Source organism: Solanum pennellii, chromosome 9 (assembly GCF_001406875.1).
Source record: "Solanum pennellii chromosome 9, SPENNV200".
Lineage (NCBI taxonomy): Eukaryota > Viridiplantae > Streptophyta > Magnoliopsida > Solanales > Solanaceae > Solanum > Solanum pennellii.
Window position 1 is genome coordinate 5,380,525 of NC_028645.1, and position 19,323 is coordinate 5,399,847.

Genomic DNA, 19,323 nt, shown 5'->3' on the forward strand with positions numbered 1-19,323 from the left:
ATTAATCTACATATCTCTGGTTTTATGGCTTTGTTAGCTTTTGTTCCTTGTGGATTCAATATAAGAAACTTTGTACTATAATTCATTTCACAAAAATAATAATTACTGAATAGAAAAATGAATAAATTAATCGAGGAGGAAGAAGCGGGGAAAAAGGCAATTACAGGTAATTTAATGTACAAAGCATCATGAATTAACAAGGTTTAAGAAAAATCGTACCTCAAATGGTATGATGTTGACAATCTACTATAATATTAATATAAATATAAGAAATTATTTTCACGATTTAAATCCTTAACTTATAGGTCATAAACACACAAACTCAAGATGAAATTTACATAATTCCAAAAGAAGATGATGCCACTCCATGATGTTCTATTAAATCAAAATATATTGTGATTAATACTAGTACTAGGTCTAAGATAGAATAAAGTGAAAATGACAAGACAGGATTTTAAATCAAATTAACAGTAATTATGGTCTTAAATAATGAAACTACACCTAAACTTGATGAATAATATAATTTTGTGTCAAATCAATTTTTTTTTTCTTTTTTCTTTTCTTGACTTTGACCTTTGAAAAGGAATTTCATTCCCCATACTTAAATTGGTTTATTCTTGTTTTGCCATGTAGTTGGGCCATCTTGATAAAAACTTAAAACATTTTTTTTATGAAAATAAAAAGAGAAAGTCAGCAAGGTTTGATTTAGGCCAATTTCCACTTTAAATTTGTCAACATAAGGAGGAAATTAAAATGACTTATTGGATTATAGTTAGGCACATTTAAAGTAGTTTTAAACAAATATGACTAATTGCTTATCCCTCTTTAGTATAAGCAGGCCTATTTGAGAGAAAGTCTAAACTAATTTTATTAATATTTGAACAATTATGATATTAATCAATTATAGCTTATTTGATTTTTTTCAAATTAATAATTTCTAAGCTATATAAATTAATACTATGGGTTACTTGCAAGAATATATAATATTAAAAGGGTAACATGAGATAAAATTAATTAATTTTATTTTTAATTTTATATTAAGTATTTTTAGGTCTCATTTTTTACTTAATGCATGCTGAATTTGAATGATTTAGATATTAGGTTATTAGTATGTTTATTGGTATTAAAAGTAATATAGTATGTTTATTGGTATTAAAATTTAAGAACTTATAAATCTAAATTTAGGAGACTGGTGAAGCCGTATAGGGAGAGGAAGACAGATTTACACATGGTATTTACTAGAGCCAAAAGGTGCACATATGGCGTATAACAGGGCGATCAAGGACATGTATGATGATCAAAATTAGGGTAATGACAACGAGAGGACTCCACACTATGGGTCAACTCTTAGTCATTTTTTTTGCTTTAGTGATGGATTAATTGACGAGACAATTCCAAGATGAAGTGTCATGGTGTGTATTATTTGTTGATGACATAATTCTGATAGACGAGGCTCGCTGTGGAGTTAATGTGAAGGTAGAGGTTTAGAGAGAAACTCCTAAGTTTAAAGGGTTTAAGTTGGGAATAATACATAAATACAACCCTTAACTTGGCTTCAGCGGACAACTATGTCGGCGCCCTCCAACTTTGAGTGTGCACAAGTAGGCACTTAAATTTGTATAAAATTGAACAAGTAGACACACGTGACCTACAACATAATACATGTCAGACGCCACGTAGGGCACAAAATTTCCATGTATGGTCATGTAGGACAAATGTGTCTATTTGTTCAAATTTATACAACTTTAAGTGCCTACTTGTGCACACTTTAAGTTAAGAGTCATAGTTATCAGCTGAAGCCAAGTTAAGGGTCATGTTTATCCAGCATGTCTTTAAGTTGAGAAGGGCCAAGACATAATACTTGAAGTGTAAGTACAGTAATGTAAAACATGAGGTTGGTGTCGAAGTAAGGGAATATCCAAGCCATCCAATAGGATGGGAGTTTCAAGCATCTTGGGTCTATTATCCAATAAAAGGGGAGATTAACGATGATGTCACACATCAAATTGATGCATGGTGAATAAAATGAAGGCCAACTTAAGAGTCTTATGTGATAAGAAGGTGTCACCAAAACTAAAAGGTAAGTTTTACATAGTGATGGTTACGCCAACTATATTGTATAAGGCAAAATTTTGATTAGTCAAGAATTCTCACGTCCTGAAGATGAAAATTTCAGAAACGAGGATTATGAAATGGATGTGTGGATATACTAGAAAATATAATATCACAAGTGAAGATATTTGGGACAAGCTAAGGTGGGAGTGTCTCTAGTGGAGTATAGGATACAAAAAGAAAGCGTGAAATGATTCGGACATGTGAAGATAAGAAGAGTGAAGTCCTAGTGAGAAGGTGTGAAAAGATGAATATAGATGACTTCAGTAGGGTTAGATGTGGCCTAATAAGTATTGAGGAGAGTTGATTAGACCGTACATGACATAGTTTCAACTTACCGAGGATATGACCTTAGATAGGATATTATGAAAGAAACAAATTATGATAGAATATTAGTAAATAGTTGAGCGTTGTCCTATTTTTCCGGAAAAATGCATAAGTACCCCCCTGAACTATATCCGAAATCTCAGAGACACACTTATACTATACTAAGGTCCTATTACCCTCCTGAACTAATTTTATAAATAATTTTCTACCCCTTTTCGACTATGTGGCACTATCTTGTGGGCCCAATGCATGTTTACAATTTTTTCAATTATAGTGCCACGTAGGCCGAAAAAGGATAGAAAATTATTTATAAAATAAGTTCGAGGAGGTAATAGGAGCTTAGTAAAATACAAGTGTATCTTTAGGATTTCGGGCATAGGTTGGGGGTTACTTATGCAATTTTCCTATTTTCCCTTATATTATATATTATTAGTCGTAGTATTACTCTTGTAGTTTCTTATCCTTCAATTTTTGTTACTATCTGTTGTTCTTGTATTTCAATTATCGTAGTAGTATGTTATAGTATCTACACTGCTTTGGCATGCTCTCTATAGTATTTTTCATGGCTTCTCCACTTTGTTATCCCCAATTTAGGCCTCATTTGTTTCCATTAAGATTAAGAGGTCTGAATCTGAATACACATCTGAATGTTAAGATTTGCATTAAGATTCAGGTGTTTTGATCTGAATACACATCTGAATATTAAGATGTGGTCTTTAAATCTGAACACTAAATAATTAATTCTGTTTGTTTTCAATATGTCAATGAGCATGTGAAATTAACATTGAATTAATAAAATATCATAAAAGTTTTACTTCAACATTTAATAAAAAAAAGTTCTAAAAGTTTTAATAATCATGGTTTGGAAGTACAATTTTTTTCATTCAAAAACCTTAATAAACGTCAATACACCAACAGTGTTCTTGACAAGTCAATACAAGAAAATTATTAATATAAAAAAATTTGAAAGGATTTATGAAAACTTACCAGTTCAAGAGGGAAAAATGGTGTTTAATTGAGAATAGAGAAAGAAAGTTTTTAGTTATGAGATAAAAAGGCACGCTTAAAGCAGAGAAGCGATGATTTATTATTTGATAACTTATTAAATGAGTCTGAATGTTGTTAAGAGTCTCCTACAGATCTGATGCATTCAGACCTCTTCAGACCTATTAAGAGGCTTTTTTTAAAAAAAAAATGAACTTAATGGGCTGAATCTGAATGATTTAGATTCAGACCTAAAAACCAAACATACTTGATAGGCTGAATCTGAATGATTAAGATTCAGACTTCCATTAAGTGCAAACTAATGAGGGCTTAATCTGCTTTGAATTGTTTTTTCATGAATAGAAACTTTATTGAAAATAATCTATACTTTTCAAGGCAGAAGTAAGGTATGTACATACTTTACCATTTACAGATCCTACTCAAATGAAATTACAATGATATGTTGTTGTTTGATCCAAGTAGGTCTTAATCATTGAGATTTTGAGCAAAGATTTAGTATCATTAATTGTTCGTACTATATGAAAAATTTTATATTATGAAATAGCTAGTTATTACTATTGCTAGCTAGTGAATTATATAAAATTATGTATCCCTAAAAATTTTGTAATTGCAAATATGCATACACCTTATAATATTCTAATATCTTGTTTATGAATCACAATTTACTCACTCGATAAAATTGTGTAAAATTTTAAAAAAATTCTTAATTTCTAAAAAATACAAATTTATAAAATTTAAATCATATCCTAAATAAAACTTTAATTTTATATTAATTTAATTTCATATTTAATTTTAAATCATAATTTCATACTACATGTCTAAACGGGTGATACAATATGGTTAGGTGGAGGAGTAGTACATAGATCTTCTCTATTTATGTACAAAAAGGGAAGTCGTGGGGGCCATTAGTAGTGACAGTGGGATTCACAAGAGGAATGATGAGTAAATTCAAACTTTAAATCAGAAAAATTACAAAAACAAAAGAAAGAGAGAAGATTTATATACTCCTTCGTTTTAATTTATTTATTTAATTTTAATCTAATAATAACAACAATAAAATATATATATAAGTGATATTTGAAGAGATTAAAATATATGTAAATTTTATTCCTATCTCGTAGATTGAAAGAGACTATTTTTAAAGTATCTCGATTCAAATAAAACAATATATCAATATAATTTCTAATCTTGTAATTTTAAACGTCTCATATAAAAAAATAGAGATTAAATTATATTAAAAAGAAAAATCATCATTAAAAAGGAAAGGAATTGTCCTAGTTTCGTTTCTGTTTAATAATAATCTTCCTTTTATTTAAAAGTAACTTTTTTATTTCAACTTTTCGTATAATATTTATATAATTAAATAATATTTTAATATATAAAATTGATATTTAATATAAATAATAATATTAAAAATTTATAATTTTTTAAAATTTATATTAAGTTAAAATCGAACAAACAAATCCAGAAAGTATTTTATAAAGAAAAAAAGGTCAATTCTCTTTAGCAGCAACCACACATGGCTTCCTCTCTAAAGAGAGACATGAAAGTGAAGAAAAAGCTACACACTGTGTGTTGGCTTGGCTGTTTGCTCTTCTCTTGTAATTATTTTCATCCAATAAATCACACACTATTGGCTTTTTTTTTAATTTTATAACTCGAAATTTGAAGCCCACATTAAAGTTTCGTGTAAATTCGAATTGTATATTGCCGTGTTTGGAGGTGGCGGTTTCAATAGAATGTTCTCTATATCCAAGACTCGAACGATATTAATTAAGAGTGAAACACTCCCATCAGTATACCACAAACCATATTGGTACATACTACTAGCTATAATACTATACATACTTCCTTTTTCTTCTTTTCTGCATGCTCTTAAAAAGGCTTCAAATTACAACACTAACAGAATCATCAAAAGGGTACTGTAAATTTCTGCAAAAAGATCCTTTCTTTGGATTCCAACAACAATTGGGGTCACTGTTTGTTCCCTCAAGAGAAAAAACACAGTAGCTATAAAAATCCCTCCTTTTTCTTTCTTCCCATTTGCCTTCTTCTTCTCTTCTGTCATGTTTGCTTGCACACCATAAAGAGAAGTGCAAAAGCTTAATAAGAAAAGAAGCATCTTTTCTTTGAATTTCTATAAATTGGGTCTCTGTTTGTTTCTTGAAAAAAACAGTAAAGCCATAAAGGTTGCTCCTTTTTCAAGAAATCTTGTTGTTTTTTGCTGTTTTCATTTTCTGTCAAATGGGTGCTCGTTGTTCAAAATTCTCTTTTTGTTGGTGGCATTCTCATCTCAAACCATCCCTTCTTGATTCATCTGATCTGGGTATTTATTTTCTTGCTTGTTATATTTCTATTGACTTTGTCTGTGTGTGTGTTTTATGTAGTTCTTTGAATGTGAAGATGAGATTTTTTACTTTGTTTTGTGTTGGCAGAGAATGGTGGTAAAAATGAGAAAAATGCTTTTCCAGTTTTTACTGAGTTTAGTCTTGATGAGTTGAAGATGGCTACCAATGGATTTTCATCTGAAAACATTGTGTCTGAGCATGGAGAGAAAGCTCCAAATGTAGTTTATAAAGGGTTGCTTGAGAATGGTCGTTGGGTTGCTGTTAAACGCTTTAATAGGTCTGCTTGGCCTGATTCTCGTCAATTCTTGGTTAGTTTTGTTATAACTCTGTTGCTCAATTGTCCCAATTTGTAACCTTTTCTTGTGTATGAATTGGTTTTGTTTATACTTTGGACAATGTTTATGTGTTGTAAAGGATGAGGCTAGAGCTGTAGGGAATCTGAGGAGCGAACGATTGGCGAATCTAATAGGATGTTGCTGTGAAGGGGAGGAAAAATTGCTGGTCGCTGAGTTCATGCCTAATGAGACCCTTGCTAAGCATTTGTTTCACTGTGAGTCCAATCCCCATCGCCAGAATTTTGTAACTCAGAAATGAGAATTATAGGAACTTTATGTTGTGATGGGATTTGTTGTGATCTAGATCATAGTTAAGTCCGTGATTTCGAAGTCAGAGAGAAGTGATATGAGCATAAATTGTTTGTTGTTGAAGGCAGATCGACTGTTATTGTGTGTCAATTGTGTTTGCTTTTATCAACTCCAATGGAATTTATTTATGAGTCTGTGGTTGATGCTGATAGTTGAAATGCTTTGAAATGGAACTAGGGGAGAATCAACCTATGAAATGGGCGATGAGGTTGAGGGTTGCTTTTTATCTAGCGCAAGCTTTGGACTACTGCAGTAGCAAAGGTCGGGCATTATACCACGATCTTAATGCTTATAGAATCTTATTCGATCAGGTAAATATTGATTCTACTGCAATTTTTGTTATAACTAGGTTGTGTTAGGTGTAGTGCGCCTTACATTGGTTAGCTTTTTCGCAGGATGGTAATCCTAGACTCTCTTGCTTTGGCTTGATGAAGAACAGTAGAGACGGGAAGAGTTATAGTACAAACTTGGCTTTCACTCCCCCAGAGTACTTGAAAACAGGTCAAATATGATTTTCTTGTCAATCCAAAGTGTTGTGAGATGGAATTTTGTTGTTCACCGCAAAGCTTTAGTGTCAAGAAAGATCTGCTTAAATAATTTACCAATAAGTTCAGGCATTTCTTTTAGTATTATGCTACTGTCTTTTCCTTAATTCAGCCTAAGTGAAAGTTGAAATGTGTTTATGATTGGCAGGAAGAGTGACCCCTGAAAGCGTAGTTTACAGCTTTGGAACAATGTTGCTAGATCTTTTGAGTGGAAAGCATATTCCTCCAAGCCATGTAAGTTGCAAAAGATTTTGGACCTAAGGATGTGCACTATATGAAATCCTGTATAAATTGAACTTTGTTTATCGACTCTATTACTTGAGTTCCTGAACTTGAAGAGCACGGTTTCTTCTACCTTCTTGTAGGCACTTGATCTAATTCGAGGGAAGAATTTTTTGATGCTTATGGATTCTTGTTTGGAGGGTCATTTTTCAAATGATGATGGAAGTGAGCTTGTTCGGCTAGCCACTCGTTGTTTACAATATGAGGCACGTGAGAGGCCAAATGCAAAATCTCTCGTCACTTCACTTATGTCTCTTCAGAAAGAAACAGAGGTACGCCTATGCCCCTTGACTTACATACAGATCACAGAAACATTTAAAGAACTGCTACTAACCTTCTTTCATTTGTGAGATCAAAAATTGATCAATGCCAAACAGATAAACACCTCCTTTTCACATTGTGTTATTTGGTTGTCTAGGAACACACTATAGTAAGGTTGATTATGTTACTATAGTGTGGATATATCCCATGTTTTGCTATCTCATATTTTCTATTTAGTTAACAATGGAAACTGAAACCTTCAAGGGAACATATTATATTTTAATTGCTATGTATTCTTCAGATGAATCACCTTGGTTTCTCCTTAATTTTGTTTTATATAATGCTTGGAGCCCATGTTTGCCATTGATATAATCCAGGTGCCATCACATGTTTTGTTGGGTATTCCACATGGAACTGCAACCCCACCTCAGCCATTATTATTGACACCAATGGGTGAAGCATGCTTGAGAAAGGATCTTACTGCCCTTCATGAAATATTGGAAAAGAGTGGGTACAAGGATGATGAAGGAATTGCCAATGAGGTCTTCCTTTTCTTTACTCAATTGAACTATTCATTAGCAGCTTTGTTTCTCAAAATATATAAAAGAAGATGTCTTCTGGCTTAGATATTCTTCTCACAACCTAATACAATTTACCCTCTCTTTAGCACCTTGGATGAATGACATGTTTCTACTCCCTCTCCTTTTTAGTCGGTTTAAAAAAGATCAGATTTTTTTCCATTTCTGTGAACACTTTAATTTCAACTTTCCGTGTGATATGTTTAAGACCATAAGATTAAAGGACATTTTTGTTACGTTCTACACATGTTTAGTTAAGACCACAAGTTTCAAAAGTCTTCTTTGTTCTCTTAAACTTCATTCCAAGTCAAAATCTGTCAAACAAATTGAAACGGAGGGAGAATTTCCATAATAGTTTCTTATCATGGTATTCTTGATAAGAAACCACTTTTAAAAGGTTAATTTTAGATGCAGAAAATTTACTTCTCCTCCTCCTGCCCAAAAGAAGATCTAAGATAATAATGCCTCATTGAGAGAGGTAAGTAAGATGTTAATGATTCAACTTTAATATCATGCTTTTGTTCCTCTAATTATTACCAAAAAGAGAGTCCACTATGTTTTGCCTTCTAAAATTTACTTATTCTGTTTCTTTTTCCATCAATTAGCAAAGGGCCTACCTGGTGTCATCATCTAAGCCCATGTGGTATCCTTCAGATATGATAGTAAAAGTTTTAGATTTTGTCTGTTGATTGTCAAACAAAAGGATTACAATAAGCCAATATAAGATATCTTAACATTTTATGATAATTTACAAGTTCAGTATTATACTGTTTGTTTGTTATGTGTTTTCATCTTCATATCTCAATTGCCCCACAACTAAATCATGTCTTATTTTTATTGGTATGACTTGGTCTTGATTTTGTTATTTTGCGATTCCATTACAGCTTTCGTTCCAAATGTGGACAAATCAGATGCAGGAAACCTTGAATTCTAAAAAGCATGGCGATGCTGCTTTCCGAGCCAAGGATTTCATTACTGCTATTGACTGCTACACACAGGTTTGACCATAGCAAATATGTTTGTTTATGTTAATGGCTAAAATGCGGATGCTTTTATCATAGTCGTAAAACAATTGCAGGAAGACTTGATTAAATTCCTCTTGATGTTCAGTAAAAGCTCAAAATGAAAAATGTCTCTTAAAGTATTCAGCTATTTGAACAAGACAAGGCAGACTTACATGTTTTTCTGTTTAATATATAGTTCATTGATGGAGGAACCATGGTATCACCAACCGTATATGCCAGGCGTTGCTTGTGTTATCTGATGAGCGACTTGCCACAAGAAGCTCTAGGGGATGCAATGCAAGCTCAGGTGGTTTTCCCTGAATGGCCAACTGCCTTTTACCTACAGGCTGCTGGACTCTTTGTGCTTGGGATTGAGAATGATGCCCAAGAAGCTCTTAAAGAAGCTACAAAGTTGGAAGCAAAAAGGAACAAAAACTGAAACTGTATAGATTTGAGTTTCTTCGATTTTTATTGTATTGAGTTTCTTGTATTTATCTACAAAAGCAACACCTAAAGGGTTTATGAACACAATTGGTTGTTGAATGTTAATATTCAAGTTTTGTTCTTCCCATTTTGGAAGTAGTTTCTGACATTTGGTGAAAGATTATCTCAGTTGAACATTCTATTCATTATTGTTCATTTGAAAGTAATGGAATTCAGCTTTCATCATTAAATATCAATGTGACCATGGCAAGAACTCATAACAAAGGCAGAGTGTATCTATCTTTCTGTTCTCCCTATGCATTTTCTACCATATCTTATACGTGGAAAATGTTAGTGAGAGATGATAAGTATGAACTTTGTTGTGGATTTAACTTGCACAAAGACCAAATATGATTTATTATAGGGACATGCTCACAACTCTTAACATCAAGTACTTCATCAAATTTGATAATACCACCACAAACAGTTGTCAATGACATGTATATTATGTATAGAGAACAACAAATATGGAACTAGAACGAAAACATAGCAAACTATAAACCATGGACACTGATTTCCTGCATCAAGTAAAAGATGCTCCAACGTCAAGGCCAAACACTCTGAAATTCATTCTTGCAACATCAAAATCTAACATTTTGGCCAGAAGGAAATTTATCTATTGTATCACAAAAAATTATCCATAGCCATTACACATTGGTTCAGATCATCTATACTGTCAAGGAGTAAAATGGAAATATCTTCTAAATATAGTAAAATTTGTTCAAAGAGGCACATCTTCGAGAAATAAAGAAAAGGATTATCAATCTCTTCTTTGCTGTTCTCCCTGATAGATTATTCGAACACCACGAAGTAGACAATGGGAAAATGTTATTACATGGGTCGAGTGTTCCCAAGAAGCGTCCCCACAAGGTTAGTCACCTGCAGAAAATATTGAAATGGTGTGCTTAGTTATTGTTGGATCTTGAAGAAAAAGAAGTACAACAACCTCAACTAAATATCTTGAAGTTAAAGGAGCATAGATACCAAACCAATATTACTGCAACTACCACACTGCGGTAACTACCTAAATTTATTTAGCAGTAATAAGATGCGCAGAAATTTAATGAATATCAAGATTATCACCACCTCAACAACAACACTAACAATACCCAGTATAATTCCATAAGTGGGGTCTGGAGAGGTAGGGTGTACATAGAGCTTACCCCTCTACCTTTGTGGGTAGAGGGGTGGTTTCTGCTAGACCCTCGGCCCAAGAAGATTATCACCACCTCATTCACTAAAATCTTGAGTGAAAATTTTGGTGAAGCAGGGAGGGAGACACTTAAAACAGCAGTATATACAAGGGAAGTTGTCAGAGCACATTATTATGCTTACTCAGAAGTTAACTAGAAATTAACATTGACGTGATAGCTGGATGTTTTAAAAAAAGCCATCAATGTGCAGAAATAGGGAGATGAGAGGAGAATTTTATGGACTTCAATCTGATTCTCTATATATTTTCTCGTTATGCAGACTTGGGGCTCGCAGTGGATATGTTCTTCACTTTAATTTCAACCTCAAATATAAACTTCATATTCTAACTTCTTGGGACCCAAACTTGCTTAGGCACAAAAATATCAGAACAAGTGGGTTTTTTTGGAACAGTTACTTGGACCTAGTTATTGAACAAAATGTAGCTTTCTTCTAGTTAGAGAAATGTGTAAGACCACTGCCTCTTTGATTACAGAAGTTGAGGGAGTCAATTTTTGAAGCTAACTCGAAAAGTCTTTTGATATGATAGCAAAAAAATGTGGATTGGATCCACGAATGCTTCAGAGAAACCTAAAGTTATCCTTGTGGCATATGACTTGGATATAGGGTTTCCCTCGATTACTGATAAAACTATTTACCTTGTCAAGAAAAGATAATAATCTAAAGGAGAAGAAAAGAAATCAATCCTCACCCCACCCTCACAAAAAAGGAAAAGAGGAAGTAGGAAGGATGGTAACAGTAGGAACTTTTAGGGTACTAAGGGAGGATTGGTAACAGAAGAGGGGACCAAGCAGAGGAGGAAGAATAGAGGGGAGTGAGATAGAGAATGAATGGGTGCTGGAGCCTGGATGAAATGCAAGAGGGGTTTGATGGGACTCTAGGGAAGGGTTGGTGGGGTGGGATATGGGAGTGACTAGCTGTGAAGGGGTGGCTGTTTGAATGGAGAACGGGAGAGGGTGAAGTTGGTGGCAAGTGGGACAGAAGAGGGAGGCCTGGTACTGGCTGGGTGGGATGAGGATGGAGTGATGTCGGACGGTAAGGGAGAGGAGGGGCTGATTAAGGGAGCTTGGATGGTGGCAGCTGTGGTGCGAAGCAAAGTGAGCCAACTGATGAATGGGTCAGGCAATGATTCTATTTACTTTTTCTTTCTCAAAAAAAAAAAAACTCTCTTCCTCAAAAAAAGAGGATGAAAATGCTGATACTGGGTAAATGGTTAACCTATGAAGTACTTTTGCTTGCAATACCTTCAAGAAGTTTCTCACACATGAAAAATGGAAAGAATTTCTGATATCTGCTTCAATATTTTGGATTAAGAGTCATATTACTTTGGTGATCTCCTGGACAATCTGGCTGATGCTTAAGAATAAGGGTGTTTTGGATTGCATGTTAATTCTCTGATTTTATGCAGAACTTGCTTCGCCGATAGCAATGCCCCATTGCATGCATTTTTCTGATACTAGCCATAAAATAATCACTCACGTCACGACTTTAACAGGTGCTGGTATAATTAAAAATTTCAACGGCAAAGAAATATTATGCATCTACTGTAGACTTGACTGATGGGAAGAGTAACAGAGCACCTTTTGGCATATATTGGGTCAGTGAATCTGTCTCAATCTCTGTTTCTTAATTTTTTTGAAAAAATAATGTAGTATAGGTCTTTGCATGTCACCATGATTAAAGAAACTTACTACTGCCCGATTAACCTCCTCCCCAATGCTCTTTTGAAGAAGTGGGCACTAAAACCATCACAACCAGAGGCCTTCTGATGATCAATACTCATCAGGGAATACACCTCTTCCTTGGGACAGGGCAATCAAATCCGACTGTTGCTCTCAAGATTTGCAACTTCCATTTTACATGATGTTTGGATCTTTGTAGATTCTCATTATCTCACCTTCAGATTCATTTGGATGTTGCAGGATCTGACTTTGGCTAATATACAAGGCATTTAATTCTATTCTGGACTTATCCGCATTTAAAGGTGGCAAAGAAATATGCAGTGTTGTCTTCACCAAGTTGCAGCCATTTAGTCCTAGACTTCTGTTTTAATATGCTTTCTTTCCTCCACTATACTACACTTCTCAAACTCAATTTGAGTGAATTTTCTTCATTAAACAGTTCAGATGAATGGTTATGGTCCCTCATTTGTGCTTGTGCATCAGCTAGTCTTTGTATGCATTGTTAGGGACTCTGATATCCACATAATTGAATTCCTTCCGATTAAGGTGTTATAGACCTTGTTTCACCAGCTTCAGTTTCTACCATAGCCAGCCCCCTTATAATCAAACCTGGTTGGAGTATCCCAAGCATCTTTGACAGTAGCAGAAAGTCTTTGAGCTTAGCAAAGCAATTGAAAAACCTAAATGGTTTAGGGTCATGTCTTATCTTAGTCAAAGGTGATAATTAATGGTGTATGGTCAGAGGACCCTGGGTCCATCACCACTACTTCATTTTGGGCAGAAGTTATGAGTAAACTTGGATACACAGGTCCCTGTCAATCCTACTATAAAGCCAGGCCATTTGACCAAGTGTACCACCTGCCAACTACTTTCCATTCAGCCATGGTAGTAAGTTATATAAGCATTGAAATCCCTCACTTCACCTTCATGAACTAGGTTCCTAAATTGTTTATCTTCTGAAAAGCAGCTAATGCTACTCATCAAAAGAACTGTTTTTCTCCTAAAAGCTTGCTACACTTCACTTTCTAAGAACAGGCACTTCTGGTCTCCCAAGTCCCAAATGCTTGGCCACCCAGGCTATTAATCCACTTTAAGCAGTGAGTCATCTATTCTATTAAAGTAATTTGGTTAAAATATATCTTTCACGCATCAACATAATATGTGAAATGAAAATAGGGGAAAAACAATTATGATTAAACCAGAGAACTACCAAAGGTCACAGAATTTTGTCAGTAGGAAAGATTACTCGTCTCTTAAAAGTTAGTATAACTACTCAATTTGTTCAGAAAAGGCTAACCCATTTCCATTAGACAAAGTAAGATGATATGGCTAATGCAACCAACATAATTTTACCACTTGAAAGTAAATATATGTGTATTTATTACATGTACCAGGTTAACTCCAACATTTAGTGAAGTGAGAACGCACAGCCATGGCTTACCTGCCAGTACTTTGAAACGCATCGGTCAATACAACTATTTTCACCCATGTTCAACTCCGAGTCCTTGTACCTGTAAAGCCATTTACAAATGCATTGTCAGCCAAGAAACTAAATCTTGAGAAAATGATGCACAAAACTCATATTAGGCCAGAAGAATAAGAAGAATGAGTAACATACTTGTTCTCGACGCATTTTTTGAAGCATGTATGTGTAAGCCTGAATTATAGTTTTTAAAGGAAAAAAGAGCAGGTAAGAAATCAGAGAAGTAGACAGGATGCGAAATATGAACTAAAGTCCAGCAAATCAAGACAAAAACTAGAAAACAGATAACACTACCTTTATGCAGTGACAAAAATTACTTCCAAACATTATGTTAAGAATTTTGTAGCATATATTATAAACTAGCATTTCTAATGTTCCTTCGGCACCTTTTGAGCGACTTGATTACAATGTCAAATTATGTAAACCGCCTCATGAATGAACTTCTCTTTGATTAATTTAGGCCTTTAGATGTATAAACATTCCCCACTCAATTCCCTCAAAAGGTGCTGTGGAAACAGCATAGCTCTCACCATCCGTCAACAAAGTATGTTTGTGTACTTGTCCCAAGAAAAAGAATTAGGTCACAAATCACATGTGAAAACTGTATATAATATTTACAAATTAATAAGCAAAGTTTTCCCCTCTCTTACTAGTATGAGAAGGTTTACACAATTCACAGCAGGTCTTCCTCATTAACTTTATATCTGGAACATTTGATGTTGGCATCATAAATCCCAGTTCCCAACACACATATTAGTAGTAAAAAGTTGTTTACACCAAAGAATTAGCATATAATTTTCAGGTACTTACTTATTTAAGTAGTGAGATGAAATGATTAGATAAGACATGACACACCTACAACATACGGAGGACTCGGCCCTAGATAGGAAGTTTTGGAGGTAGAGTATTATGATAGAAGGTTAGTAGGTAATCGAGCATTGTGTAGTTTCCAGTTTCCTTATTAGTGTTTTTTAAATTACTCTCCTATCTTTTTCTTTGACTTTATTATCTCATTTGGCTTAGGTTATCATATTATTTGTTGTTCCTACCACTGCCTTCTCATTGTTTTAATCATGGATTCTTCACTACTTCACAACAGTATCCGATTTACATACTTGATTTTTTATAAGTTTTACTTGAACTAAGGTCTATCGAAAACAACCTTTCTACCTTCTCAAGGTCGGGTAAGGCTGCGATACACCAACCTTCCTACTTCCTCGACCCAATTTGTGAGATTACACCAGGTAATACTTATTTCAATGTACCAATACCACACATAGACAAATCATCCTTTACACAATTAGCTAGTTTCAGCAAAATCAAGCAAATGAGTATACTTCCAAACATTCAAGAAAGCTAAAAGATACCTACTTGTTAAACATCTCCACTCTATACTCCATCTCTTTCTCTGCCATAGAGAATATCTGCTCTCACCCAAATAAAAATCAAGACTTTAGTTTCAAAAGAACACAAATAGATCAAAAACAAACCCCCATTAAGACAGAAGCAATAAATAGCATATAGTTAATTAAAAAAAAAACCTGTTCTCTTTCAAGGTTAGAAGGAACACCAGCCATTATAACTGTAAGAGTAAAGAGAGATTAGAAACATACATATATAAACTGAAAACCCAAAAAAGAATTGAACTTTACATACCCTTTTCAAGAATGGAAAATTAGGTAAAACCCCAGAAAGTGAATCCAAGAATGAGAGGCGCAAAGAAGAGAAAGAGGACTTGTGAGGGTTTTGAGTTTTGAGTTTTGAGGTTAAACTAATGTGTACTTGTCTCTCCAAATAATAATAAATATTTCTTTACTTTCAATTCATTTCTTTGATTTTATATCAAAATATTTTATTGTATATATGATTTTATATAAGTAATAAATTATAATAAGAGATATAGTTTTACTAATTTACACCTTAATAATTTATTTTATTTTGAAAACCGTAGAAACTTGAGTATACTTTTAAAAAGAATTGATAGTAAGATGTAAATGGGAAAAATGTAATTAATATGTTAATATTTTGATTTTGTAAATTGATATAATAATTTGAGACATTATTTTTTATAACATGGACAATTAATATGAAATTTTGAAATAAAGATTTCTTTTAAAGAAAGAGACATTATTATTTAAATGAACTAAAAAAAAAGTAAGAAAAATAAATTATAATAGAGGAAATACTTTATATTGACAAGTTTAGAAAAACAAAAATATTGTGTTGGAATTTTCTACATATTATTTAATTATTCGATATTAATTTTGTAAAAAAAACACTAAGTGCTATTGAAAATAAGGATACACGTGTAAAATCATACTATAAATTATAGTATGTGTGCGTGTGTGTATTTTTTAAAAAACATGTTTTTTTAATTTTTTAATAATTTACTTATTTTCTTTAGGAGAAATTTCATAATAGGTAAGAGTTGAAACATAATGAGTCTCTCTAGCTACAATTTGCCTAATTATTATTATATAGTTAAAGTTTTAATAATTATTTTATATCTCATTTGAAGTTTATTGTTTATACAAATTAAAATCTTAACTTAATTAATGAGGTGGTAATATAGATTATTAAAGGAAAAATAATTCCACAAATAGGAGGTGTAGGTCTCATATAGGCTGAGTTTAAGTTGGTGAAGTAGCTTTGATATGGCCTTGAGTAAGTACATGAGGCCATCGAGAAAAATTGACCTATTAGAGACAGGTTGAAGACAATCCAGAGTAGATCTTATGTTGGTGTAAGGAGAAAAGAGCTTGAATCTGAAATAAGTGTGTAGGTTTGTCTAAAGAATTCACCTATAAAAGGGATGATTAAGTTTAAAAAGAAAGGAAAGTTTAGTCTCCTTAACGTAGGTCATTACCAAATTATGAGGCATATTGATAATGTGTCTTATGAGTTGGATTGTCTTCAGATTTAGCATCAGTGCATCCAGTGTTTTATAATCTCTTCTTGAAGAAATGTATTGGTGATCCGACTTCAGTTACGCCTTTAAAGAGTATTAATGTGACGAAAAATCTCTCTTACGAAGAGGTCGAGTTCATATTCTTGTCTGTCGAGTTTATAAGTTGAAAAATAAAAAAGACAATTCAGTGAAAGTTCTTTGGAGGAATGAATTAATTAATGATGTTACTTGGGAAGTCGAAACATATAAGATGACTATGTATCCCTATTTTCTTTCCTTCCGATTCAATTCCAATGTGAGGTAATAGTTCATTTGTGGTATTTCGTTTCATATTTTTGTCTTTCACTTATTTTCATGTCGTAGTATGCATACATGTTTACAAAATCAACTTAATGTTCATTTTTTAGTTCGGAGTTAGTTATTCCTTAAGTTTTCAGGGTTTAGCTTTCGGTATTAGATTGCAGATTTTTCTTTACTATTTTCAACCTAGTTAGACTCCATTTGGGACAAATGTTTTCAATGGAGAGATATTATGACACCCCACAAGTTCCTTGTTTAGATTAAAGGTTGTACAGTTCCAAAAGTACAAATATACATAATTCTTTTAATTTTGTGAAAATCTTCTATGGATCGTAAATGAAATCACAAGTTGTAGATGAATTTCGTAGGTGAGACTATAAAAACAAGAATTTAAGTCTGAGATTTATGAGTTGAGTTTATATCTAGTAAACCCTTTTATGAGTCATGAACACAAGTGGTAGAATAACTTTAGAAACTTGAAAAAGTAACTTGATCAGGACTAAAACGTTTTACGGTCATAGATGATTTGAGTCGTGAAAGGTCTCGTAAATCAAAGTCTTAAATCTTCATAGCTCAATCATATCACTCACTTTTATAAGCCTATGTAAGAGTCATATTTGAAACTACGGTCCGTGAAAAGGGTTTTGTAGGCCAAACCCAGAGACTATGCACTTCAGTATATTCCTATATGAATTATATAATGAACTACGAGTCATGATTTGGATTCGTTGTTTGGAAGATCATAAACTCAGTATTTCATCATGTCTTTTACGCGTGAGATCTACAACTCGCAGAAGGAATTACGGTCGGTATATGCTCTTGTGGATGACCTCCGATAATTTTTAATGAGGGTCGTTTTAGCTTCTCAATACTCTTTTAATTTCTATACCAGTCGTTTTGACCTATTCTGAATGAGATTAAAGTATTCTTATCAGTTTAAACTCTCACTTGCACTAATAACTTCCTTAAAGCAATTTCTTTTCTCTCAAGGCAAAAACAAGGGATCTTAGCTTCATGCCTCATTTTCAAGATTCAATTTAGGGTTTCTACTCTTAGTATGAGAGATTTTATCAATGGATACTCCTTCACCCATTAAATTTTAAAAAAATTCTCAATTTTTATATTTATGATTTGTACAATCTGAGATTTTTATGCACTCTATGAAATCTTGATGAATTTTAATTCTTCTTCATAATTAATATCCAATTGTACGGCTTTAATTATAATTCCATGCTTTCAATGATATTTTCATAAACCCATAGCCTATAAGTATTTTCATGATTTAGAATTATGTTGTTTCAAATGTGTATTCAATGATTTCGATGCTTTCAAATAAAGTATCTCTCAAATTATTTTCAGTTATTAAGATCTATAAGTTACTTAATATTTATCGATATGATCAGAATCACTGCTTCTAGTTTATATGCATGTTTCATGAGAGTTATACTTAGCACTTAACGGTTTTAGGGATGAAAAATTTTGATCAACGTCCATGGACCTTTAATAAAAAATTTCAAAATTCCAAAATTACGTGTCATAATAGAAATAGTCTTTATAGATTTTACCTTAGTGAATCCACATAAGCTCCCTTATCTTGGGAAGTATTGGACATCCTATTTTAGGTATGGAGAAGTGCATTGAACTTCATGTAATAGCTCACATAATTTATGTTGGTGTTAGTATCTTCAATAATTAGACTTTCTGTTATTGTGTGATCTTGTACTTGTGTATTTCAATGTATAACCTCAGTTTCATGTTATTTTATGTGGTCATGCATCAATATGTTTTATAAATTCATCAATCATCATGTTACGTTACATTTGTCATGTATTATCTTACATACTTGTTTAAAGTACTAACAACATACTTTTTGCCTATATTGTTTGTTAATATATATTTTGACGCTTAATGTCTAGTTCGCAGTTAGTATTATTTCTGATCAGCAAGCAACTGTATCAGTTTGAGGACAACTCTTATCTTTCTTTTCAGTCATTTCTTTCGATTTGCAGATAGTTGGAGTTAGCTAGGGGTTTTGTCCAAACAACTCATATAAATAGAGGCTTTCACATAGTTTAGTTAGATATAGATTTCACTCATGTTATTTCTTTCAGATACTAGTCTATCTTAGTATTATTTAATTTATACATAT

General features: G+C 33.0%; 2 protein-coding genes across 3 annotated transcripts; one reads left to right on the forward strand and one right to left on the reverse strand.

Moving 5' to 3' along the window:
* The first annotated feature begins 5,140 nt into the window (after positions 1-5,140).
* Positions 5,141-9,735, forward strand: LOC107029150 (serine/threonine-protein kinase BSK5-like). 2 transcript variants are annotated; one of them, XM_027911889.1, is made up of 10 exons: positions 5,141-5,260; positions 5,880-6,100; positions 6,207-6,342; positions 6,614-6,747; positions 6,832-6,937; positions 7,130-7,215; positions 7,347-7,535; positions 7,902-8,066; positions 8,987-9,100; positions 9,303-9,735. In XM_027911889.1, exons 2-10 carry the CDS (start codon positions 5,948-5,950, stop codon positions 9,543-9,545), a joined length of 1,326 nt encoding a protein of 441 aa, XP_027767690.1. In that variant the 5' UTR covers positions 5,141-5,260; positions 5,880-5,947; the 3' UTR covers positions 9,546-9,735. The 2 variants fall into 2 exon arrangements, with proteins under 2 accessions (XP_027767690.1, XP_015085979.1); XM_015230493.2 differs by lacking the exon at positions 5,141-5,260 and adding an exon at positions 5,490-5,770.
* Positions 9,736-10,076: 341 nt separating this feature from the next.
* On the reverse strand, positions 10,077-15,770 carry LOC107029406 (mitochondrial import inner membrane translocase subunit TIM10). The gene is made up of 6 exons (XM_015230809.2): positions 15,623-15,770; positions 15,508-15,548; positions 15,338-15,390; positions 14,102-14,140; positions 13,925-13,994; positions 10,077-10,468 (listed from the first exon to the last, which is right to left on the reverse strand). Exons 2-6 carry the CDS (start codon positions 15,541-15,543, stop codon positions 10,421-10,423), a joined length of 246 nt encoding a protein of 81 aa, XP_015086295.1. The 5' UTR covers positions 15,544-15,548; positions 15,623-15,770; the 3' UTR covers positions 10,077-10,420.
* Positions 15,771-19,323: the final 3,553 nt, after the last annotated feature.

Coding starts and splice junctions, on each gene's coding strand:
- LOC107029150 (XM_015230493.2), top strand. CDS start 5,689: ATGGGTGCTCGTTGTTCAAAATTCTCTTTTTGTTGGTGGCATTCTCAT. Junction 6,938..7,129: donor CCCAGAGTACTTGAAAACAG/GTCAAATATGAT, acceptor TATGATTGGCAG/GAAGAGTGACCCCTGAAAGC. Junction 7,536..7,901: donor CTCTTCAGAAAGAAACAGAG/GTACGCCTATGC, acceptor GATATAATCCAG/GTGCCATCACATGTTTTGTT.
- LOC107029406 (XM_015230809.2), bottom strand. CDS start 15,543: ATGGCTGGTGTTCCTTCTAACCTTGAAAGAGAACAG. Junction 15,391..15,507: donor CTAACCTTGAAAGAGAACAG/GTTTTTTTTTTA, acceptor GGGTGAGAGCAG/ATATTCTCTATGGCAGAGAA. Junction 14,141..15,337: donor AGAGTGGAGATGTTTAACAA/GTAGGTATCTTT, acceptor ACTATAATTCAG/GCTTACACATACATGCTTCA.